The following is a 27,714-nucleotide window of genomic DNA, read 5'->3' as shown; positions in this document are numbered from 1 at the left end:
TTATTAAGTCTTGAACCCCACCCCTACAAACAAACATACAGTTTTGGAAGTTGTTTATCAAAAGCCTCAGAGGATTTGAATAATCCCCCCACTCAGTTTCCTAAAAGTAATTCTTGAATACTAGAGAGAGGTAAAGTAAAGAGAAAAAGTAAGATCTCTCTCAACTTTCAGACTTGTGGGTAGCATATTCTCAAGCGGAACACCTTCCAGATATTAGAACAAGAAAGCACACCAGGATTTATAAACATTATATATGAACTTGGCGTCCCCACCAACTTGTTGTTGCCTGGTGTTACTGAAGTTCAAAAGCAGAAAAGACTCTAGGCTGTAAGAGAGATGATAAAGGGGAATAACCTTAGTTGGGAAAAATCCCTAATTGAGAACTGTATGCTAAGACTGGTGCAGCAAGAACCACCTGTTTCCTGATACACAGGGAAAACTATAGAATTGCCACTTTATAGTGAACAGAAAAGCAAATCTTTGACATGGGGGTTTGGCCTTGTTGGACAAAAAAACATCAAAGTCAATTAAGAGAGAAAGTAAGAACCACTTCTCTAGACCAGAAAAGAGTCTTGGACTCTGCTTTGTTTTTTGTTTGTTTATTTTAATAAAATTTCAAATGCTGCATTTGTGGTGATGAAAAGGCATAGAAAACCTTAAAAGGAGCCAAGAATTCCAAAGGGAATAGGTGAGGATGGAGAAAGAGCATTCCAGGAATGGGGGGAGAGGGCATACTTCTAAGGGATAGAGACAGGAGATGTAATACAGTATGTGGAAAAAAAATAGGCAAGTTTGTCTAGAATTCAGGGAACCCGTAAGGGGCAGTGATGGGTCACCAGACGAGAAATAATGGTTGTGGTCTGATGGTAAAGGGTTTAAATGTAAGAGTTTGCATTTCACTGGAGGAGCAAGAAAATGCTATAGGAGTTTCTTGAGCAGGTAAGTGGCATGGTGCGACTTATGCTTAAAAAATATTTTCTTGGCAGATGTGAAAATAAATGGGAGAGGAGAGAGTTTAGCGGCAGGAACACCTACAAGGAGTCTGTTGCAGAAGTCCAAGTGAGGAGTTCTGATGGCCTGAACCTAGGATTATTGAAGTATGAATAAAGAGAAGGGGATTGGTACAAATGATGTGGAGAAATGAGAATCACAGGGTTTGTCAACTGAATGGTGTGTGATTGAGCCTCAAAAGTTGATACCGAATCCTGGGTTGAAAAACTGGGTGATTAGGACAGTGGTGGTAGCAATATAAGAAGAGGTAAGTTAAGAAAGAAAATGTTTAATTTTAGGCATACTTAGAGATGTTAATAAGACACGTGGGTAGAGATATTCCAGGAAGCAATTGGAAATATGGGTCAAAAGCTCACTAGTTAGATGAGGGCTCTATATGGAGATTTAGGAGTCATCCAGATATAGTTAATAGTTGAACAGAATGAGGTCCCCCAAGAGAGAATATACAGAAAGAAGGGCAGAGGCCCCAGGCAGAGGAGGGAATGATCAAAAGTGTCAAAAGCTGTATAGAGAAATTAAGAAAGATGAAGAATCAGAAAAGACCACTAGATTTAGCAATGAATTAGAGCTTCCATCAGGTTATAGGAATTTGAGAGGTCAAGATAAGAGGATAAAGATAATGAGTTTAGGGGCAGCTAGGTGGTGCAGTGGAAAGAACTCCAGCCTTGGAGTCAGGAGGACCTGAGTTCAAATCTGGCCTCAAACACTTAACACTTACTAGCTGCGTGACCCTGGGCAATTTACTTAACCTCGATTGCCTCACCAAAAAGGAAATAAATATATGATGAATTTAGCCTTTTTTTTTTTCCCTAGTAGCTTCATGAGATGACAGGGTTAAGTAAATTAGTTTTCAGAATTGACAAAATCTATCGATGTTTGTAGGTAGCTGGAAAGAAGCTAGTGATGGAAGAATGATTAAAAATTGGGAGAAAAGAGGGTTGACAGGGCAAGTTCCTGAAGGAAATGGGAAAATAGCCAGAAAATAATGAGAAAATAAAATAAAAATTAGAGTTAGAAAATTTTGTGGATCTCCACATTGGGTTTTCAGTACCTGATGTTTTGAACTAATTTTAAAAAGACACTCTCAAAATATTGTTACGTCAGCTAGCCAAAAGTTCATCTGTCCTCTTAAATGATTAATGTTGTCATTGGCTTTGGGTTGTACATTAATGAAGGTCAGCAGCCCCAGACTTTTCTTTCATTCCAAAATATTTCAACAGTTCAGAACTGGAGGAACTATTATGATCTGGTCATCACTGTTTTAATACCTTGAACAATTATTAAATCACAACATAACCTCAGCAAGAAAGCGACACTTTAATCTGGTTTTTGGCCTACTGCTTAGAAGTTGAGTGTTATATCAAAGGCTAAGGAAGTAGCATATGGTTTTTCAGCAGGTCAATGATTTGACAAATGGTCCTCCCCTGGGCTTGGGAAGAATTGTCTGCAGATTAATAGTTACTGAAAGGAACTGCCTGTGTGAGGGTTTGTTCACATGGATAAAAGGAAATTACTATATTTAAAGGCCAAAATGACATAAACAAGGGTAGCAAGTTCACATTTCAACTTCAAGAATCCTGTTCTTTGTAATTATGAAGTCATCTGTTTTGATGCCCTTAATTGCTCTGTAAGAAGAGAAGTAGTAAAGATCAATGATGAGGACAAGAGAGACTGGATAAATGAAGAGACTATATCAAAAAGGCATAGGAGGAACTTCATTTCTTGATTAGAAATTGATATGTATTGGAGCACACTGAATATATTTGTATGTGATTTTACTTTTTAATTGGCTGATACACGCATGGACTAAAAGATAGAAGAAAATTAACATCTCATGAGAAAGGTCTGCAATAAGGGTATTTAAAGACTATAAATAGACTGGAATCCAATTTAAAATATGCACATAATAAATATGGTTTTCCTTTGTGTCTATCAGAGTAAAGGGGTATATATTTGTACACATATATATGCATATAAACATAGCAATATCTTTTAAATTATGTATTTTATAGGCATTTATTATCCTTCTCTTTCACTTCTACCTTTCAATTTTACAACTACAATGATAACAAAAATAAAACCCTCATAATGAATATGCATAGCCCAGAAAAACATATTCTTACATTAGCCATGTCATTTTAAGTCCTTTACTTCTCTGGCAAGAGGTGAGTAGTATGGTTCATCTTCATTTTTCTGGACTTGTGGTTTATCATCTCATAGATAAGAATTACATATTCTTTCAAAATTATTTTCCTCTATAATGTAATTGTTATTGTATAAATTGTTCTCCAAATTCTCTTCAATTTACTCTGCATCAGTGCACAGAGGCCTTTCCAGTTTCCTATGAAAATATAGCTATAGATATTGCTCTATCTTCTACTATCAATCTATGTGTCTCACTAGATAAGTCTACTCTGCATCTGCTGCCTTGCCTGGTTTCAACTCCACAGAACAAGATGCCACTCCCAGGATAAGCTCCTTACTTCTAACCTCCCCAACATGCTGCTAACTCAAGTCTTCATTGGCCCCACATACTCCCCCCTGCCCACCTTAGTCTCCTCTCCTTGATGACTGGAGGGTTGGAGGGTGAGGTACCAAACTCCTCCCAATGCTTTCACTTGTAGAGGGCACAAAAAGAAATTTTCAGCTCACTCTACTTTGCATCTGCTGTTTTACATGGTTTCAGAGAGGCCTTTGCACCCAATACACCACGGTGTCCTATTTCTCCCCACCACATATAGCTTTCCTGATTCCCTTGTATACCGTTTCCCCCATTTCGATTGTAAGCTCTCTGAGGGCACTGCCCTTTTTTATTAATTGTATCCCCAGCCTCAGCATAGTATAATAACGGGCATGTAGTAGGTGCTTAATAAATTTTATTGGATGAGATTGGATCTATCAGCTATCTATTTATTCATCTATCTATCTATCTATCTGGGCACTATACTGTTTTGATATATTTCTTCCTACAAGTAGTAGCTGAGCTATAAAACTATCATGTGATTAGGCTAACATTGTTTTTAAATTATTTTTTTTTCCTTATACAAGGAAGTATTCATTATTTCCAAGCCCCTCAGAATAACCCATTGGAACAAAGCTTTATATATTGAGTTACAAAAGATTATATATAACAAAGATATGCTTATGGTACGAATCTGTGCTATTTACATCACATTCCAGAAAGAGTAGAGGGCTAAGCTAAGTAATAGATTTATGTTTGGGGTCCTTCCCAGTCTCAAAAATCAAAATCACTCTCATCAGATTCTCAAAGCACTCTTCCCTCCCAGGTAAATAATGCCAAACACGTGGTTTGTATTTATAACGTTATAATGCTAGGAAACTTCTGAGGCTGAATTTGAACTCAGGTCTTCCTCACTCTGCCTGACTCCAGGCCTAGCATTCTATCCATTGCATCACCTCGCTGGTATGAAATAGATGCTCTCTGTAGTCCCTTCCCAATCTGGCTTTCTGTGCCTCTAATCATGGATCTACCAAGGTAGGATCAGTTCGAAGTGGAATAAACACCCATCTGAGTGACGTGACAGGGATTACTCCCTTAGCATGACGACACACAATTATTTTTACTAAAGTTGTTATCCTGAGTTGAAACTCTTGCTCATGCAGTTCTCCCTACCTTGGATGCCATTCCTATTCTTATTTAACATTTAGAAACCTGATCATCCTTCCAGACTTCATTTTCTATATGAAGTTTCCTGTGAAAAGACCAGTCCTTTGGTGAACTCTTCCTCCTTGAAACTCCTGTAGCTTCTGTCTGTACCATTACTTGGGTATTCATCCCATGTTGTCTTGGAGTCAGGGAGATCTGGGTTCAGTTCTTGCCATGGATGCTTACTAGCTTGCACAATCATTGGCAAGTCACTGAATGTCTATATCCCTAAGTTTACTCATCGGTAAAATGGGGAGGATAATACTTGCAATGCTAAGCTCACAAGGTTATTGTGAGAATCAAAGTAAACAGCCTATATAAAGCATTTTGGAAACAATACTGTTATAAAAATGCAATTCTTGTTAACATTATTGTTATTTTCAATTAAATTACGACATATCTGCAGTTCATAGAATTTTCTCCAATGAAACTACAAGCACTTTGTGAGTAGGTGTGATATTTGGGCCCCTGTTGGCCTGCACACCCAATGGTACCTATAATTCATTGAAAAGCAAAGTATCCTAGCAGTGCTCAGTACCCAATTACGATGCTCTGTAAGTGGCCCTGGGCAGTCAGGAAGCAGCACAGGGACACTTGAGCACTTGAAGGGGGACTAAAAAGAACTGAGACGCTGGGCAACCATTTCATCATTTTTTGCCTAGAGCAGGTCCCCATTAAAATCATAGAATTTTAAAATTTAAAGTGATCTATTAGTAATTAGTTTAAACACATCATTTGATGAATGAGGAAACCATGGCTCAGAGGGGAAGTAACTTTCCCACAGTCTAATACAGGCACCAAGAATGAAAGGCACAGCAATTTTCAAAAATTTGTTTCTATCTGATCTTTTAGTAATGTTAAGAATAGTGTTGTACATAGATTAATGTATATATGTATGTGCATGTATATATGTATATATGTGTGTGTATGTGTATATATATATATAATACATATATAGGTATGTGTTCAAGTGTACCCCAAATTCCATGGTACTCTATAGCTCTCTGTAGTCATAGTATGATACGAGATGTATCTCAGGTATATACATGTGACATATGCCATATCTGTAGATGTACATACATTGTTGTTGTTGTTTAGTTTTCTGTCAGTCATGTCTGACTCTTTGTGACCCCATTTGGGGTTTTCTTGGCAAAGATACTAGAGTGGGTCACTTTCTTCTCCACCTCATTTTACACACAAGGACACTGAGGCAAACAGTATCAAGTGACTTGACTTGAGTGACGACTCAGCTAATTAATATCTGAGGACAGATTTGAACTCATGAAGATAAGTCTTCCTGATTCCAGGCTCAGCACTTTATCCACTACCCCACCTAGTTGCATGTGTGTGTGTATATATATATATATATATATACACATATGTGTGTATATACACATGTGTGCACATAATTCAGTGGTACCAATTTGAGATTTTTTACTTAAATGAATTTGCTTTTATTAATAAACTTTATTCTGGTGAAATACAGCTTGTAATAATGAATAGAACATTGAACATAAGTTCCATAAGATCAGAGTTTGAATTCCACATTGACTATTTACTACATGGCTGTCTAGCCCTCAAATTTCTTATCTTTAAGAAAACATTTACCATTTTACACGAAGCAGCTATCAGCTGCTTGCCTTGTACTTCACAGTCCAGAAGATGTGTGGAAAAAAAGGATTCGGAAGAAGATGGAAGAGAAAAAGAGTTTCTATAGAAGTTCTTAATCTTTAAATGCTTGACTGAAAAACCAAAGAAAAAGAACTTAGGTGGCTTTACCTAATGCAATGAAGAGAGCCAGAATCTGCAAGGCTTCATAATACGTGTGCCTGAGCTCTACCATGATATTGCCATCTAATGACTATTACACAGATCAATCACTCTTCAACTTTGATGTCCTCTTATTATAGACAATAAGCTAAAATGACAGTAGGCTTCATCTCTGCCACAATAACAGTAATCAGATGAGGAGGGCATGCTGGGTGCTAGTATGCCCTCTTCTCCTGGAGTAGGGGAATTCAAGTATGTTATTCATTCATTCATTCATTCACCATGCATTTATTATTCTCCTACTGTGTGTTAGGAATTGTTCAAGGTTGTCTACAGTCTTGACTGTCTCCTATAAGCTGCCATTTGGAACCCAAACAATCTATGTACATTTACACTAAACATTAAAGCCAGAACATATCTACAAATCAGGCAGCTTAATATTTGTCACTCTTTCCAGCTGTCCATAGAATGAAAAACCTCAACTCCTCCAAAACAGTTTCAAGGGGCCACTTACCTCAGCAATATGTATCCATCAATGTGTCACCACCGGCTTTGAACACGTTTTCAAATGTGAGGCATCATAGTTCATTCTATGATAAAGACCCTCTTCTTTCCACTGTCATCCTGAAATCTCCATTATAATAGTACCCCACACTAAGTCATGAGCATATTTGCTACTTATGAGAAAAGTGGATTTCTTTACATTTCTAGATTGCATCTTCTGTCTTGTTAAAGCCTGCCCCTCATCTCCCTATACTTGTTACAGCTTTCTCTCCATCAAATTTTGGATGGATATCTTGCAAAGACATTAAAAGATTACCCCTGGGTTTGTTCACTCTGGTAATTGTTGAAGATGCTTGAAGGCATACAAACCTAGAGGAGAGAGATGGAGGGTAAATGGCAGGAGAACTCCATAGACATGAGACAAAGGAGCTGGGCTGGAGGATTCATCACTTCCCACTTGTCTTCACACCATTTTCTAAACAGCAAAAAGACTGCTAGCTGGGCACCACAATCAGTCAAATGGGACTGCTAAATCAGTAGCACTACAAACTAATATGAGCCATTTTTATTTTTAACAATGGGGAAATTAGCTGTTCAATTGTGATAAGATCAGCCAGAGCCTACTTCAAAGGATACAGACCACATTTATAAATATGTGTAACTGTTGCTTTTTTCTCCCAGGACTGAGGCTTTTCAAGAGCTGTTTGTAAGAAAGCTACCAAATAAATCTAAAAAATAAAGCAAGCACATGCCCAACCTTCGCAGTACATAAACTCTATTCATTGAGGGGTGGCCAGGTCTTCTGACAGCTTGAAACCCCAGAGCACTTTGTGGCTCTCTGTATTCAGTTATCATACCTTGCATTATAGATTTTTATGTTCATATTCATGTCTCATCTCCCTAGGAGACTGTACGTTCCATGAGAACAAGGGTCATATCTCATTCTAAACTCTATACCTTCATTACATAATGACCTTTTTTATATTAGGCTATTGATAAATATTTGTTGAATTGACACTATATCTTAGACATCTAATTGGCATCCCAGGGGCCTAAAATAATGAAACTACCAGATATGTCAGACTTACTTAAGCTCTGGGAATGCCGGGCTGTCACACAGCTAGCTACATGAGAGGAGGGATGTAATTCGGTCCTGAAATAGCAGAAGGAGTAAGGGTACCTTAAACTCACCATTATGGGCTGTTGCTATATAATCCCAGAGGTAGATAGATATAATCCATACACGAATGTGGCAAGCACACAGTACATTATAGGCCCAGAGCATTAAGGCCAATCCCCTACATTAAGTAGGGTGCTCATTGTAAATCCTTATAGGCCCCAAATGGGTAATTGACAACTTTAGTCAGCGTAGACAATCTCATGTAGTCATACAGAAACACCACTGAATAGTAGAACAAGAACTGTTTCTGGAGTCAGAGGGCGTGGGTTCAAATCACACCTCCAAGGTCAACTACTAGAGTAACCTTGAGCCCTGCCTCTCTCTGCCTCAGTTTATTCATTTATAAAATGAAGAGGTTGTAATATGTGGCCTAGAAGGTTCCGTCAAGCTCTAGAAGGTCCCATGTGTTATTTTGTGATAAGAAAGGACTGATGAATCATCTAGTACAATCTTTACATTTTAAAGATTATCACACACACACACACACACACACACACACACTCACTGAAGCCAGGAGACAGGAAGTGATTTGCCCAAAGCCACACAACTAGTCAACAGAAGAGCCTCAAATGCTCACTCAAAGCTTTTCTAAAGTCCTAACTCTTAGAATTCCCAGGGTTTTTTTTTTCAAAGCTCAGCTCACCCTTTACAGGAAGCTATTTTCCTAATCACCACAGTTGTTGCACCATGGCCTCTTGAAATTACTTTGTGCTTACTTTCCACATGTATGTTTTTCTGAGTGTGCACGCATGTTTGTCTACTTCAATAGGATATAAGTTCTTTGAGAGTAGGGCTTGTCTTAGGAGGTTATATCTGGTTTTCATGCCGTTCAATGCTCTCTGTAGATTCTTTCACAGGGTATATACATAGTATTTTTCAAACAGATGGATTAGTTCAAGCATCAATAGATATAAAAGTACACAAGACTTGCTTAAGTTGCAGAGCTGATTACAAAATCATATTAAATGTTTCTCTAGGGGCATAAGAATAATGGAAATTAAGTTATATATACTCCAGCATCAGTTATTGAAAGGAAATACAAATAACACTACGGATTTTAATTAGTCATGCTCCCAACTAATCATCCCATCTGTATTACTTAACCTTCAGGATAAAATTGAAATACGATCTGGAAATTATGGTTCAATGAGCTTACTCCAAAGTTCCTACGTAGGAAATTTTTGAAGTGGCTTGGGAAGGAGGGGTAGTATTTTGTAGCAAAAGATTCTATTATGACATTGGACTTAAACGTACCGGGAGTCTGGAAGAACTGAGTCCAAATCCTGTCTTAGGAGGTACTTACTAGTAGAGCAATGCTGGCAAATCACTTGAACACTCCGGGCCTCACTTTCCCCATCAGTAAAATGATGGAGTTGGACACGATGGCCTCGACAATGCCTTCCAGCTCCAAATCTATGATTTTGCAAGGGTGGTGATTAGTCCAGATACTCCTGTGAAAGTAACTGACTGGAATCAACATTCTTTGAAGGGGAGAACACACCTCAGCTGAATCAATCAAGTAGATTATGAGCTACATGTGGACAAGGCTTAGATATCAGTAAATCAATGAACACGCACAGCAATTATACATGACACGACTTCTGTTTGGACTGGCTAAAGGACCTTGCCACATCCAACATACCGCTTTAGAAAACAAGAGATTCAAGTTGTGGAGGAACAAAACTCCGACGGAAAAGGAATAGCTTGCTTGGGTAGGGAAGAGGGAAGAGGGAAGAGCAACTCATACTGGACCTCCATTTTCTCCCTGCTTTTCCCGATCCCCCAACTAGAGGAGGACTGTGTGAACTTAGGAAGATAAATGGATTTGCCCTTTTCTCAGCTTACCAGGAAAGCAGTGGCTGGCAACAGTGCTTAGATTTGGCAGCTGAGGACAGATTAGATGGAGTAAGGAAAGGTAGATTTAAGACTCTAGAAGAATCCCCGCAGAAAAACAAACAAACAAAAAACCCCAAACCAAAAACACCATACCTAAGGCTAACCTCTTGGGGATTTCAGGTCAGGGGACTCCCAGGATTTATGAGTTTCCTCTCTGCAGCCTATGCTTTCTAAGCTTGAATACACTTTCCCCAGGACTCAGTATGTTTTCTGGGTAAGGATGTCATAGATTTTTGGCGTAATGTTTTATGCCAGCTATTCTGAATTTACAACCATCATAAATACCCCTTTCTAAAAACAAATCAAGTATGACTGATGGATACCAAATTGATAATCATGGGGTATGTACACCAGTCAACTCTTATGAACTATAGCATTTGAAGGACAACTCAGGACTACTCACAGAACCATGGGAGAAGATGTAGCAGCTGGGGCCCCAGCCTGGCAGTGTAAGTGGGCACCATGTGAATAGCTCTAGAAGTTACATATGTCATAGTTGTATGGTCAAATTCTCATTTTGGATCTGAACAAGAACAGTACTCCAATACAGTGTATCAAACTGAAATAGAAATGGATCTTTGTGCCTACATGTTAGCTTAGAAAACCGCTAGTTACCATTCTCTCTCCTGTGTTATATTTATTTTGTTAAACATCTTTTAATTACATTTTGATATTGTTCCTCACACATTGTTTTTTTTTTTTTTATTCAGGACTGGAAAGAGCCTTTTAGATTGCCAACTCCCTCTCCCCTCCCCCCACTCCACTGCACCCTCCAGCATTCTATAGATAAGGAAACCAAGGTACAAAGTAGGTAAATGCATTGCCCAGGGTCATATAGTTCATATGTATTTGAATCAGAATTTGAACCCAGGTCCCTCTGACTTCAAGTCCAGGATTGGAATAGTAGATTTTTTTTACTCAAAATCCACAATTTTATATACAATTGTGTTCCTGGTTGCTCTTCAGCTCTAAATTCTAGAATCATACCATTCACTTAGAGCAGGAACATAGTGTACTTCTAGCTCTGTGTGTGGGGGTGAAGGGGATGTGAAATTCTTTAGTCCAATAGTAGAGTTCCCTAGTCTTCCTTATTCTCATTGTTTTTTTCCTTAAAAATCTGTCTAAGCCTGAAGTAAAGACAGTAATGTAATTCAGCCATTTCCCTGAAGAATGCAGAACATATTAAAAAACATGAAGTGATATGCTTGATTGTCTGTATTGCAAACTAGAATTTATGGGAAACTGGGCCTATCTAATGTACGTGTTTGTTGAACCTCATTGATAATTATAAATACTATTAATCATCCAGACATTCCTGTAGGAAGACTGCAGTAATATATCATTGATTACTGGAAGATGTTTTGAAAGAAAAAAATAAAAATAAAGGAAAACTAAGCATCCAGATGAGGGCTTGAATCTCTCCATCCCCCTTTATGACCAATATGATTCAGGACATATAAAATTCAATGTATCTAAAATGGAAATGTTGCTTTTATAAGATATCATTGGGCAGAAGGCTGGGTTTATTTACATTTCTGTCATCATACACTTTGGGCATGTTTCCCCTTAGTATGGAGATACCACCAAACAAAAACAAATCAACTTTAAAAATTGCCTTTGATACAGTGGAAAACATTTCCAACTGTTGTTTCAACTAGGTACTCAAAGTCAAAGATTTGGTCATAAAAGCTTTTTAAAAGCAAAGCAGTGAGACTTGTTAGATATATGTCTATGAATCAGTAGGGGAAAAGGCAAATATAGTTCTTTTAATGTTATCTTTTTGGAGCATCTCACAATCATACCATACTTCTTAATTCCAAGGATTTCAGAGGCTACTCCCAGAGAACCTGCACACAAAAAAGAATCTCTTGCACAAATATGCTTGCCACGTGGCCATCCAACCACTGAGAAAGAACCTATTACCTCCCAACACAGTTGATTCCACTTTTGATAAAGCTCTAATTACCAAGAAACCTTTCTTGTTACCAATCCTAAGTTTGCCTCTTTGCAGTTTCCACTCTTTCCTCCTAGTTTTGTCTTCTAGATTTAATTTCTATTCCAGAAAACAGCCCTTTACCTATGACTTGAAGACAGCTTTCATGTCTCAATAGTGTCTGCTCTTCTCCAGACTAAACATCAGTAATTCCTTCAACTGATTCTGTTATAGCATGATCTGGAGGTTGTCCATAGATACGCCACAGGTTATCAATGTCCTTCCTATAATGTGATAACTGCAAACTGAACCCAATAGTGCATGTGTGGTCTAACCAGAATAGAGTACAAAGACTATCCCCTCCCTTATCCTGTGCACTATCCCCTTCCTAAAGCTGCTTAAGATAGTGTTAGCATGTGTGCCCACTATATTACATTGTTGATTCACATTGCTATTATGGTTCACTAAAACCTGTCTATTCTTTAAAAAAAAAAAAAGGCATCTCTTATTTTTCTGTCATCTTGAAATCCTCTCCTACCCCACTAGCTAACCCCTATAACAAAGAAAAAGCATACAGGAAATGGGGTGGAAGAGGAAAAGTTAGGCAAAACTAACCAACATATAAACTAAATCCAACATCTTATGCAGTGTTCCATATCCCTATTAACTTGCCTCTGAGAAGGAAAGCTCCTTTGGGGGCCAAGCCTGTTCATTAGAATTTCATAACATTCTCTTCTCATTTTTGGTGTTGTTGTTGTTGCTATTTCTGTATATATTCTTGAAGTCATTATGTGTTATATTTTATGGTTCTCCTTACTTTATCGTGTATCAATTCATATACATATCCCCAAGGCCCTCTGCATTCTTTATATTCATCATTTCTTGCAGTACCTTAATTTTTCACTATATTCATGAACCGTCTCCAATCAGCGTTCATCTAATCTGTTTCCAATTCTTTGCTAAGACATAAAAAATTGCTATAAACCTTTTGGTATATATAGTATCTTTATTTCTATCTTTGACCTTCTTGGCCTATATGCGTAGCACATGGATGTCGGATTCAGAGGGCAAGGACAATTTAAGTCACTTTCTTAGTATAATTCCATATTGCCTTCCAAAATTGTCATAGCTTCTCAACATCACTGGTTTTGAAGTTCAAGGGATTTCACCAGCCACCCAACTGAGAATAACATCAGCAGGAAAAATTGAAATGGAATGCTATAAAATTGTAATTATCACACTTGGTCTCAAAGGAGCCTTTCTTTAAAGAGGAAGGGACTATGGGTATAGAACATTGTATATAACGTTAGATTTGGCTGATATATTGGTTAGTTTTGGAATAATTCACTGCTCAGTCAATAAGTACAGCAGTGATCCTGTCTTCTTCTGGCTTTCCCCAAACTGACTTCTCACTTTAGGTTATCTTTGTTTCCACGCCCTTTTCAAAAGGAATGCTTCCTGGCAATGTCTGTCTTATCACGCTTATGGAGGCATCATTGTACAGTTGAACGATCTCTGGCTTTGGAGTTAAAGAACCTGGGTTCAAATTCTATTTCTGATACTGATTAGTTGTGTGACCTGAGACAAGTGGCTTTATTCCCCTGGAAATTTCAGGGATGCTCATTTATTGGGGAATGCCTCAACACATTGTAGTATACAATTGTGACGGCATACTAATGTGCTATAAGAAATGATGAGCTCAATGATCTTAGAAAAACATGGATAGACTTACATTATATAATAAAGAAGGAAATGAACGAAATTAAGAGAATGTTGTATATAGTAACAGTAATATTGTTTTAAGGACAATTTTGAGTGACTAAATCATTTTGACTATTATAAATACCCAAATTAGCTACAAAGGACTATGAAGGAAGATGCTATCTACATCCAGAGAAAGAACTGATAAATAGAAGTATGTATTGAATGATTTTACACATGCAAACATATTTGTGTCTAATGGTAGTCATTTCTAGGGTGCGGGAGAAAAGAAAAAAAGGAAAAGAAATTACGTGATAACTTTATTATATATTTCAAAGAAATAGCAAGTTGTAAATAACAGATTTTTAGTTTTGTGTGTAATCATCTTTTTTTCCTATTCTACTATGTTATGGAAATGTTTCTTTTATTTCTAAAGTTCATAATAAATTAAATAAAATTTTAAAAATAAAATAAAATAAAGGTACACTTATATACATATAGCCTCTGTATTTCCTTCCACTTTTGGTTTTGTGATCCCATAATCTAATAACTTTCACTTTTTAATTTTTTTTTCTAATGATCATCTATTTTCTCTTTCTCCTACCTTTCCGTCCCCACAGGAAAAAAAATAAATTAAGCAAAACAAATTGCCACATTGGTCACATTCAAGAATATATGTCTCATTCTGTATCTTGAGTCCATCGACTCTCTGACAATGAGTAGAATGTTTCATCATGGGTCCTCTGGAAGCATGGTTGGTCATTGTGGTGATTATACTTTTTAAGTCTTTCAAAGTTGTTCGTCTAAAATATTGTTGTTATTATATACATTATTCTTTCTCCTGGTTCTGTTCACTCCATTCTATATCTAATAACTTTTTTTTCATTTATTCCTATTAAACCCCTACTAAATTTCATAGAACGATAGAGTCCTCCAACCAGGAGGTACTGGTACTGCTAAGAATCAAAACCACAAAAGGCTCTATACATCTAGGACCTAGAATATGTGAAGTCAGGACCTAGACCAAAAAAGCCTAGCCCCAGTGTCTAGCATTCAGAACTATTAGAGAACTCACGCTAATAGGACTCTGAAATGCCAAATACCACAGGCCTCCCTACTGAAAACCAGACCCATGTGACCCCAGGTCAACCCTGAACCTCCCAGCCCAGCCAAGGTGACTTGGTTTGCCTCCTTCAGGTATCATCATCTCAAATAGGTTTAATGAATTGGCACTGAATGATATTCATAATCATATTTTTTTGCTAAGCCAGATAGTTGATCAGTCTATTTTCCTTGGCTTAGTCTACTCTATTTCCCCAGAATTTGGAGAAGCCAACAACATGCTTCTCTATTTTGGTTGCCCTAAAATGTCCGACAGCATGAGAACACTCCTTTCTTTCCATGGCACCATAGGAAGTATGAAAACCTGATCCAGACAAGAGTAGTCATGACTTCATGTGCTGAATCAGTCCAAAGCAGGAAAACAAACAAACAACCAAACAAAACAACCTTTGAGCACATCTTCCCTAGGTAGTCTAGAATTTCCTCCAAAAGAATTTCAAATTATCAGACTAATCTGAACACTGGAGGCTCAATAGCACTGAATTATTAAAGCACAAGACATTGGTTCAGTTAGGAGTGAAAAATGTTAGATTGTAAAATAATTAAATTAAAGAAAACATATGCTAATAGCCTCTCTATTTGCTTTGCTTACAGAAGTACTGTCTTTTGAAAACATTGTTTTTCCTTTTTAGCTAGTTCTTCATGATTAACTATAACTACAAGATAGACATTATATAGTATAAAGTATGAGTGCTCTTAGATTAAGACCTATTTTTATCTTCCAATTGTGAAACATAATCAAGTGATTAGTAGTTGAATAGATAGCTATGAGTAAGTAATAAGATTGAAAAATGTACCTTGATAATTCACATGATTCTGGCAATTAACTTACTGTCTCCTAAGTCTGTATAATGCAGATGAATATAATAAAACAAACAAATTGTTTTGAGAAATCTGTAGAACTATTTTTGATGACATCACTGTTAGTTTCTCAGATTTCAGCATTCTGCTTTCATTTTAGCAAAATCTGAAAACGCATATTTGATAACGACAAATTTACAATTGCTGTCCAAATGGGACATACTTTTTGAGATTTTAAGAGATTGAGATATTACAAAAAAGTCTCCTTTTCCACATTTTGTCAGCTTAGCTCTTACTCTCTGTCTCTGACATTCCTCCCCCAATCCTGCAATTTGGATTTTTAAAAATAGAATGAGTCACTATAACAAGAACAATTTAATTTCATTTTCTAAATAACACAGTGAACATTAAGGCTGAGCTGGGAGGTTTCTGTTGGGTCCTCAGAAAGTATCCCAACCACTTTTTTTTTTCCTTATTAGTTAAGTGATGCTAGTGGAAAAATCTATATGCTCACAAAGCCAGCTCTTTTTAATAAATAAATAACATGCATTACAGAATAGACTCATCCAATGCAGCCTATTCTTCTATTGAATGTCCCCTCCTCCCATTTTCAAGGTGGGGGGTGAGGCTCATTGCATTGTCATGCAATGAAAATAGGTATTTAGAGACACAGATGTAGACACAATACTACTTTAGGGAAATACTGCATAATAAAGATACGTATACATTCCTTATCCATTCGCAGATTGTAAACTCCATGAGAGTAGCTACAATTTTTTCTCTAAACTCTGATTCTGTACGCTTCAGTATTCCAGAATACCCCAGTATCAAGCACAATGTTCTATCTAGAACAAACACTTGATCAAAGTCTGTGGAATAAGGTTGTATTCTGGCATGCAGAAATAATTATAATTATAAAAATAATACACATTAGTATAGTGCTTTTCTCATAGCAAAGCTATGGTAGTTATTGCATGCATTATTATCCTTATTTTACAGACAAAGAAATTGAGTCTCCAAGAAGGTAACTAGATAAGTCATTGAACTTCCATGGACCTCAGTTGTCTCATCTATATAATGAGGAGGTGGGAATTATTAGAATGACTGGATGACATTTGACTTCCAGATCCACCTCTATGACTCATGAGAACAAAGCCGCTATGTGTCTGAGACTGGATTGAAAGTTGAGTGCCTTAACTCTAAACCAAGAGTTCCATTTGCTATACTGCGCGGAGAAGACAGGTTGGGGTTCTCTCAGGGTGGATTTTAATTTGAGGCTAATGTATCTGAATACCATGTGGCAGCATTGTTTTGTTTGTTTTTTAGCTTGACTTACATCTGATTTATGCAGTTAATTATAGTCCTCCTTTGCATAAAAAAAATCTGTAATTGCTATAAACTTCTCTTTTTTATATTTCTTCTGATTTGGAATTTTTACTGCCTGGGTTCATACGTGTGATTGTCCATATTTTAGTGACAATCCCTAACTATAAATGCATCTTGGAAAATGCCCACTTGACTTTATTTTCAATGCCAGATGTTTATACTTCGTAAAAATTTTATTTTGGACTTTTCGTCCCCCATGCTTAGCCAGTTTCATGTGTATAAGGGAGCTTTAATAAATGATGGATTATTTTTAAAGCCTGTACATATTTCTGTTGAGGGCTATCATGCAATTGTAGGATGTTCAAGATAGAAGGGGCCTTGAATGTCATTTAGTCATAGGATCATAGATAATAGAGTTTAAAACACTCAAGTGACTAAGCAAGTACTATTTGTTAAATGCTTACCCTGTGCCAGGCACTGTGCTGGGTGCTAAGAAGGAAGCAATTTCTACCAGTAAAAAGCTTACATTCTACTGAGGGAGACAAATACATATATAAGGACATGTAGAATAACAAGAGAATAAATAAAAATAAAAGTAGAGGCTAACTACAAGGTAGTTTGAGAGGGAAGACATTAGCAAACAGGGGCATCAGGAAAAGCTTCACTTGGAAGGTGGTGCTTGAGCTGGGTCATTAAAACAGAGATGGATTCTAGAGCACAGATATGATGAGGTAAGAGGACATTCTTGGCATGGAGGACAGTCAGTGCCAAGGCGTGAAGATGAAGGATAGAGTGTTGTGTGAGAGGAGGACAGAACAATTCAACGGCTCAAATGATAGGTTGGGCCACGGCTATAAAGGGCTTGAAAAGCTCACCAGCAGAGTTCAGATTTGATCTTGAAGGCTATAGGGAGCCACTAGAGTTTATTGAATAGAAGATGAAATGGACAGAAGTATACTTACGGAAAACCACTTTGGCAGCACTGTGGAGAATGAACTAATGTGGAGAGCGACTTGAGACAGGGAGTCCAATTAGAAGGCCATTGCAATAATCTAAGTGAGAGGTGATGAGGGACTGAACACAAGTGGTAGCCGTATTATTGGAGAAAAGGGATTGGACTGGCAAAATGTCACAGAGGTAGAAATAGCAGGGTTTAGTATCTGATGGTAGATGGGTGGTGAGAGATAGGGAGGAATGTTGAGGTTGCTAGTTTGAGAGACTGGAAGAATGTTGCTGTTGTTTATTGACAGAAAAAGGGAAGGTTGAATGAGGCTTCGGTTTGGAGGAAAAGATAACTACTTGTGTTCTGGACATGATGCGTTTGAGATTTGGTTGCATAGGATTGAAGCTCAGGGCAGACTGAAGTTAGATGTACATCTGTGGGTCATCAGGAGAAAGATAATAATTAAACCCACAGAAACGGATGAAGTCAACAAGACAGATAGTCTAGAAAAGAGCAGGAGGTCTAGGACAGAGCCTAAGGAAACACCCAAAGGTAGGAAGTGTGATATGGATGATGAACAACAAAGTGGACTGAGGAGTGGTTAGACAAGAAAGGGGAGAACCAGGAGATAGTTCATAAAAGCCCAGAAAAGAGACAGTATCCAAGAGTAACAGGTGGTCAACAGTGTTAAATAGAGCATAGAAGTTGGGAAGGATAGGGACTGATTTAGGAAAAAAAAAAAACAATGACTCTGGCAGTTAAGAAATCATTGGTAACTTTGGATAGAACAGTTTTATTCAAGTTATGATGTCAGAATAACAAAAAAAGATGATTGTACATAAAACTGCAAATCTATTTTATACAACTTCCTATTCCTTTTAAATACATAATAAAGTTATCTTGTAACTTACTTTTTTCTCCATTTCTTTTCTTACCTTCCCACCCCCTTGTCCTAGAAATGGCTACCATTAGAAACAAATATGTGTGTGTATACATATATATACATATACATATATACTTACATACTTCTATTTATCAGTTCTTTCTCTGGATACAGAAAGTGTCTTCCTTCATATGTCTTTGTAGTTAATTTGAGTATAATAGTCCTTCAAAGTTATTCTTAAAACAATATTGCTGTTACCATATATAATGTTCTCTTGGTTCTGCTTTGTTCTTCATTATTTCATGCAAGTTTACCCATGTTTTTTTTTTCTAAAATCAATGAGCTTATCAGTAGTATTCTATCATAATCATATAACACAGCTTGTTCAGTCATTCCCCAATAGACAGGGGTCTCACAATTTCCAGTTCTTTGCCACCAGAAACACATAGGCTAGTTTCCTTTACCCTAAGCATCTTTGGAAATAGACCTAGTAGTGATATTGTTGGGTCAAAGGGTATGGTCAATTTAATAACTTTTTGGCCATAATTCCAGATTGCTATCCAGAATGGTTGGATCAGTTCACAGTTCCAATAGCAGTGAATTAGGTCCCAACTTTTCCACATCCCCTCCAACATTTATTGCTTTCCCCTTAAATCATTAATTTTTTTTTAAGTTATGAGGTCAAAAGTCAGAGTCAAAAGTCAAAGGATGATAAGTGAGTGAGAAGAGAGGCAGTAAAGTTACTGAGTATAGAAAGCTTCCTTCTTACTTTTTCCATCCCCACCTTTGGCTGTGAGAGATAAAAGAAAGATAACCTGAGGGGATGGTAAGGTAAAATGATTTTCTTTTTTCTTTAAAGGACTGGGAAGACTTGAGTTGAGCATGCTTAAAGGCAATAGCTCAGGAACCAGTAGATAGGGACAGATGGTAAATTAATAGAGGAGAAGAATTGTTGAGTTTGCAATAGGTTGGAGAAGATAGGAGGGGATAGTATCAAGTGTACTTGTATATAGGTTGGCCTTGGCAAGGAGAAAAGCTGTTTCACTGTCAGAGGCTGGAGGAAAAGAAGAGAGATTAGGGGTTGATTTCAAAGGGGTTTTGAGATTAAGAAAATGGGGGAAAAGGGAGCTCACCACAACTGGCTTCAATTTTCTCAGTAAATTAAAAGGCACAATCATAGAGGGGGTGGGGTTGGTTAGGTAGTGAGTAGGATTAAGAGAGATGACTTAAAAAGCTTTGGTGGGGAATGAGATGAGGAGTCAATTAGGGAGAAATTAAAGCATTTCCTTGCTGTGGAGAGGGCCTATTTGTAGTTGGAAAACATGATTTTATAATGTACCCAGTCATCAGAGTTGTAACTTCATCCAGCTCTGTAAAGCATCATTAGCAAGAACAAGGAGGCAGATGACAGGACTCATCCACTACTGAGGCTGAGTCAGGGGTAAGGGACAATAGAAAAATAGACAAAGCATTGTTGTTGTTCAGTTGTGTTCAACTCTCTGAGACCCCATTTGGGGTTTTCTTGGCAAAGATACCGGAGTGGTTTGTCATTTCCTTCTCCAGTTCATTTTGCAGATGAGGAAACTGAGGCAAACAGGGTTAACTGACTTGCCCAGCTTCATACAACTAATAAGTGTTTGAGGCAGGTTTTGAATTCAGGAAGATGAGTCTTCCTGACTCTAGGCCTAGCACACTATCCATTGTGCCACCTAGATGGACAAAACATTATTAGAGGGTAGAGGACAGTGTAAAGTTGAACTGGTTAACTAAAGTGTCAAGACTGGAGAGAGGGGGAAGTATCTCCTTCCAGATGAGAGCAACACTTTTGGCCACAATGATGATGCTGTTGTTTCTGGACTTTAGAGACCATCTAATTGAACTCTCTCATTTTACAGATAAAGAAACTAGTTGCCCAGATGGGTAAAGTGATTTACCAAAGATTACACAACTAGTGAGTAACAGAACCAGGAGTAACATTCAAGTCCAATGGCACCTCAGCCAGGGTTCTTTTTACTGTATCAAACTATGGTTTCTCTTTAACTACATTTGCTTCCAAAACAGTGCCAATGAATCCTAATGAAATGGTTATGATTCTTAGAGACCTAATTGTAGAAGAGGTCTTGAAGACCTCTTCTACAATTCTACAATACACACACACACACACACACACACACACACACACACACATATATCTATATATATATATAGATATATATATACATATGTGTGTATATATGTATGTGTGTATATATCATAGGTCTGGTTTTGACAGGGTGAATGACCCCTGGACCTTTCCTTTACCTAATATCAAACAAACACTAGATAGATAGATAGATGGATATATGAATACATAGATACACACATATAATATATCCTATAAACTTTTGAAAAATGTACTTCACTAAATATCATAGTAATAAAATATTTTAAACATGGAGGCAAAATTTCATCATTAAACATATGATGAAACCAGTATAAAGCAAAGTGCATGAAGTCATACAGAAAAGATACATACAAACTAGGAGAAAACAAAAAAGCATTCAAACCAATTTAAAATGAAAACATTTTTAGAGACAAAAATATTCAACTACATATAAACATCATGTAAAATTATTCCACTGAAACTTCACCAGTTCAAAGAATATGAAGGGGAAGTTTTTAAGGGAGGAAATTCAAACTATCAATAACCATATTAAAATGTTATAAATCAATAATATTTAGAGAAATGTAAATTAAAGCAACTTTGACATTTTACCTCATGCCCATCAGAGTGACACATATGACAAGAAAAGGAAATGGCAGTTGTTGGAGCGGTTGTGGAAAATTGGCCCACTAATATAGTGGGGCGTACTAGTAGAGTGTGAATTTGTCTAGTCACTCTAGAAACTTTTTGCAACTATGCCTCAAAGGATACTAAACAGTGCCCCTTTTACCAACGATACTACTACTATGCCTATACCTCAAAAAATCAAAGGAAGAGGAAACAGACCTATAAGTAGAAAAAAATATTCACAGCAGCTCTTTTCGTAGTTGCCTAATGCTGAACAGTAAGAAGGTACCCTCCTGTTGAGGAAGATCTAAACAAATTAGGGCATATGAATCTAAGAGATTATTATTGTGCCATAAGAAGTTCTGAAAAAGACAGTTTCAAAGAAAACCAGGAAAATCCCTATGAACTGATTGTGAGTAAAGTAAGTAGAACTGAACGAACAATTATACAACAAGATGTGCATTATAAAGTAAAAATAACTTTCAAAGTATTAGAACTCTGATCTTGCAATGATAAACCACAAATCCAAAAGACTGAAGATGAAATACACCCTCATCTATTTCCTGAGAGGAGAGGGAATTAAAATGCAGGAGACATTCATTTTTGGACATGGCCAATGTGGTTATTTGTTTTGTTAAACTATGCTTATTTGTTGTGAGTTTTATTTTTATTAATTTTTTTCATTGTTGAAGGAAGGGTAGTGTGAGGGAGATGTAATAAATGTTCATAACAATAAATACGTATTTTAAAAAGAAGTTGCACCATTTCATCCTCGGTCTACTGCCTAGGACTGTGAAGTCTGATCATCTCCCTTAGAGGATTTCAAATTCCCAAGACAACACACTACATGGTTTTCAAGTGTATAAAAAAAAATTGCCCTTTAATGAGATTTTCAGGATTTTAAGGGAACCCAAATTGTAGGTCTAATGAAGCAACAGCAATCCAAATATAAAAATAGGATTATAGAGGCAGCTACGTGGTACAATGGATAGAGCGCTAGCCCTGGAGTCAGGAGGACCTGAGTTCAAATCCAGCCTCAGATACTTGATACTTTCTAGCTGTGTGACCCTGGGCAAGTCACTTAACCCCGAGTGCCTCACCAATAAATCAATAAATCAATCAATAAATAAACAAACAAATGGATAAATGAATGAATAAATAAATAAATAAATAAATGAATGGAGATAGGATTATGTATGTGCAATATTCCCTTGAATAGAATGTAAGTTCTCTGAGGGTAGTAACTAGAATATTTAATCTTTGTATCTCTGGTAGCTGGCACAGTAGCTTGCAGACTGTATATACTTAATAGATGTCCGTCATTATGGTCATCAAAGGTATTTGACATTAAAAAAATCAGGTTTGAGTGATATGCTAGAGAAATTTCAGGAGTTACCACTCCACAGCAGGAGTGGAGTTGAGAGTGGGATCAAAGAATCATAGATCAAAGCTGAAAAAGACCCTGAAGGATATCAAGTCTAATCCCATTCATTTTATGGACAAGGAAACTAAACAGGTAGAAAGGTTAATTGAGTTGCTCAGGGTCACAGGTCAAGTATCTGAAGTGGAATTCTTATCTATGTCTTTGCTGAATACAGCACTTTAACCATTACAATAGACTGTGATTTATTGGTTTTTATTTGTTTATTGTTGTATTTTTTCCCAGTAATCGGAAAAAAATATCAGCGGCCTAGTGCAATCCTGTAAGAGGTAATGGTGGCCATCAGACACAGAAGTGTAACATAAGGCTTCAGTGAAATAGTGTCTGTCTTTGACAAAGCCCCTATGCTACAGAGGGAGAAGAGCTAGAATAAAGATGTACTCAGGAGGAGAAAGAAGAAGGAAAGAAGAGAAGGGGAAGACAGAGAGACACAAACAACCAGGGCAGTCAAGCCCCCAACCACACCCAAAAGACAGGCTCAGATGCAAAACAAATCAAAGAAAACATGTGTAACAAAGTATAGCTGGATGCTTTTTGCCATTGTTATGAAGTTAATGCCAACATCAGGCAGCTAAGTGAAGAATCAGCAGTTTGTATTTAAATCTCAACAAGCAAACACACGAAAAAATGAACAAAGGCAAAAAACAAAAACCTGCGTCCAGGTATATGTATGTTTGAACTTACAAAGCAAGGGAAAGTCACACGTTTGATCACCTTATTGCATACGAACGCAAACGAAGAAGAAACTTGACTCACATTGAGCTGCAGCTCATCAGTCCATTGGCCAATAAGGCGGTAGCCAGGTTTGGTGGTGTTTGTTATCTGGTACTGAAAGATGTCATAACGTCCAGGCGCATCCCCGTTTTTGTTAAACGTCACTGGAGTGCCGGCGCTGCCTGAAGGAGTCAAGAACAAGACAGGAACCAGAGCTCATGAAACCAAACTCAGTGGATTACTTTTGCTTTGTCCAACAGATGGGAGAATAGAATTTCTGCTATTGCAGAAGCCCTCTATCACCATGGTGCTTTAAATGGAAGGTTTAGGACATGGTGTGCTAATTTCATCTCTTGCTTGATGGTTAAAAAAGGCTGGGGAGGGGGATGGAGAAGACAGGGGGAAAGCCCCAAACCTTGCTCTTATCTTGCTTTGCACACACAGCATGAAATACTAGAAGCCTTCTCCACCCTCCCCCCACTTCTTGAGGGAGTTCTTTAGTGAAAATCAACCCTGTGAATGGAGCCTTTAAATGATTTTTCCCAGAAATTGTTCCATCTGGTTCTTAGAGATACTACCGTCAGAAGACAGCCCAGGTTTGTGAGTCTTGACTGGCATACAGAAATAGCTTCCTCTTCCACAATATGTTTTTATTCCAGTAATGTGCATGCATTTGGGATGAACAAAAGAAACAATAGGGAGATGGGTAGACTATCCCCTCCTATCTCCTTCTTTACATTCCTTCAATTCTACTATAGAAATACTAATGATCATTTTAAAGCGAAACTTTACAACAGGACCATTCATGATTGGATATACTCATATATCTATATGTCCCTTATATTTTCTCCATATAAATCATACATTCTTCTTTCTATTCACGTATTTCACAATCGAAGACTAAATAGTAGCTAATGGTGGGGATTATGAGGAAATTTGTAAAATAATCTTCTGCTTCCACTTCTGCTGTCATGGCCAACAATTTATTCATAGTAACTAACATGCTGATTAAGACAGTAGTGGTCATGAGTAAGTAAGATTATGTGTTTGAATTTTTGCACTTTTGATGTTTACATGCTATACTCAATGAGAATAGTCTAGGCTTAGTTAATATTTTCTTGAGCCAATACCTGCAATCAAGGCAAAGGGTTTTCTTTAAATTAACTAATGTTATCTTTCTCAAAAAGACACAAACAGAAACCTTCATTGATTATTTTTTAAATTTTTTTTCCTGCTGCGGAAATTTCACTACTTATTTGTTGATAAATGTGTATACTATATTGTATACTACATATACATATATGTGTATACTACATATATACACTCATGTCAAATGCATAGATATACTTACATGTAGGTATGTGTCAAACATCACCCAAACTGTTTACAATGAGATATAATGCAAGCTGCTTATATATAGATATTGTCCTCTGACCAAAGCAAATGTAATCTGTTAGCATGAAAAGAATATTTTATAGGAAGCAACCTGAAGAACTTTTCTATATGATTGAGAATTGTAGAATACTAGTTTCAAGAAGCTTTTGAGTAAGTTCTACATGATTTTCCCCCAAAGCCCACTTATTTAATAATGTATTAAAAGAATTTAAAATCAGAAGGAAAAGACCGTGATCATGGCTAAGGATTAGGACAAAATCCTCTGTTATCCATTACTCTATTTCTCTCTAACTCTTATTATTTTTAACTTTATTCTTCTAAAGACTTTTAAAAGAAGTTAGTTTCTACATCAGAGCTTAAGGTTACTACTTCCTTTTGTATTCTTATCTCTTACTAAATGGTAGGTAGTCAGTGAAACAAATGTTTCAAAAGACAGACTTAAGCAAGCTTCTTAGGGTTAATGTACATGGGAAACTGGATACTGATTAAATGCATGGAAATATTTTTGCACTAAAGTATAGGGATAGAATGTAGGCCACTACCCAATGTGAGCTTCCAAAGCCTTTGTATCTAATGAACTTGAATTTTTAAAGTGTCATGACAGATGAATAAAACCAGAAAATACATACATACATACATATATATATATATATATACACACACACACAAGTATGCACTCAATGTGTATATATGTTTTGTGTGTACACATGATATACAATATATATATACACTTAGAAAAGGTCAACAAATATTAAGATTAATAAAAAACTGGCCTACTTATCCTGGTGATATTTCTTTTCTAAAGTCTTATAGTTGAGTTAAAAGAAAATCCACTGTACAAGTACAAGATGGAAAAGATATCCCTAAAGAGGAGTTCTGGAAACAAAGATCCGGGGGTTTCTGTTAGTTACAAGCTATATTTTAGTCAACATTGTGCTATGCAGTCCTCCAGAAGGCCTATGAAATTTAGATAACATTTAGATACACGGTGCCCCGGCCTCATGGGGTGATGATTCTAGTTAGAAATCTGTGGAGAACTTTGTTCACTTCTGGGTGCCACATCTTCTGAAAAAATATTAATTGTTTGGATAGTAACCAGAAGAGGGAAGCTGGATAGAAGAAACACCTTGGGATTATATCACATGAGAAGCATTTGAAACAATTGGGGATATTTAACCTGAAAAAGAAGACATGAGGCTGGTGGGGGACTGAGGATTCCTCAAACACATGCAAGTTTATCTCATTTGCTCTACACGGCAAAACTAGAATCAGGAAGGACAAGTTGATAAGAGACAGCTCTGGATTTGATGCACGGAGAAGCTTCCTAATAATTAGAGCTATTTCAAAGTGGAATGGGCTATCTTATTGGAGGTCTTTCCCCTCATTGGAAATCATCATTCAAAAGCTAATCAATCATGTATCAGGTTTGATTAGAAGGTGTTATCAGGTATGTGTTGAAATGGATGGGTTTTGAGTTCTTGTCCAATGCTAATATTCGGTGATCCTGAGATTCTGAGTCACAATTAATATAATATTAATTTATATGGTTCAAACACATTTAGCATTACACAAATGCATACACATATATGTATGTATTAATTTTACCTACATATATATACATATGTGTGTGTATGTGTGTGTGTGTGTGTGTGTGTGTATGTATACACACAGATTAAGAAACTGAGGTAGATGGAGGTTAAATGACTTGCCCTGGGTCACATAGCTGGTGAGTGTCAGTAGTCAGATTTTTACTCAGGTTTTCTTGACTCTAAACACTTTACCACCTAACTGCAAAGGGGTATGTGTGTGTGTGTGTGTGTGTGTGTGTGTGTGGTGTGCAGCCACGCTCAGTTTCTTCATCTGTAAATTGAGGACAGTAATAGCACTTATCTAAAAAAACTTGTGAAGATAACATGAGACAATGTGTAAAACTTTTTGTAAATTTAAAGCACTATGTAAATGTTAGTTTTATTATAATTAAGCTAAAAGATGGAATATTATAAAGCTCTAGCTAAAAAAAATATGAGGAGATACCTCTCCCTACCCCAATTCCTATAAAAAGATGGGGGCCTATGGATGTTGAACATTGCAAATAATATCAAACTTTTTATTGGTATTTTGGTTAGTTTTGTTGAACTGCTTTCCCGCTCCTTTTTATTTGATTTTATTTTTTTTTTTTGGTTATAATAGGTTGCTCTCTAAGAAGTGGAGAGAAGAGAGATATAATGGGAAATGTAGGTGATATAAATTAATAGATATTAATAAAACATTTTAAAAATATGTATATTATCAGTATACAAAACAGTCCAATAGACCCCATTTTCAAGAGTGCAATCTTATTGGCTGGGTAGTATTCCTTTAGTTACTTGAAGAACCACCCCTTTAGTAGCAATGGGAGAGACTAAGGTCATGATTCATTTAAATTCTCCTCATTCCATGTCAAGAGGTTGCCAAAGAATACTTTCAAGATGGTAGATGAAGAAGGCTGCCCACCTCCAAGACAGAAGATGAATTCAACTACCTGTGTCCTGACAGGAGAGTATCAAAGTATAGAATGAAATGCTTTTTTGGATGTGGCTAATGCAGGCCTATACCTGACTATGGATACTTGTTATGAGAGTTCTGATTTCTCTTCTTTTATTATTTTCTAATGGTTG

At 36.9% G+C, this 27,714-nt stretch overlaps 1 protein-coding gene across 1 annotated transcript in view; it reads right to left on the bottom strand.

The window, feature by feature from the left end:
* Window positions 1-27,714, bottom strand: part of GRM7 (glutamate metabotropic receptor 7) — a 989,789-nt gene that overhangs the window by 300,890 nt on the left and 661,185 nt on the right. The window contains exon 7 of the mRNA XM_027863985.1: window positions 23,705-23,844. Within this exon, the coding sequence (XP_027719786.1) occupies window positions 23,705-23,844 (140 nt within the window). The remainder of the gene's footprint in view (window positions 1-23,704; window positions 23,845-27,714) is intronic.

The sequence above is a fragment of the Vombatus ursinus genome, unplaced genomic scaffold, assembly GCF_900497805.2.
Source record: "Vombatus ursinus unplaced genomic scaffold, bare-nosed wombat genome assembly UNPS02014773.1, whole genome shotgun sequence".
In the NCBI taxonomy this organism is placed as follows: Eukaryota; Metazoa; Chordata; class Mammalia; order Diprotodontia; family Vombatidae; genus Vombatus; species Vombatus ursinus.
The sequence above is the reverse complement of the archived record's forward strand: the minus strand, read 5'-3'. Positions and strand labels throughout refer to the sequence as shown.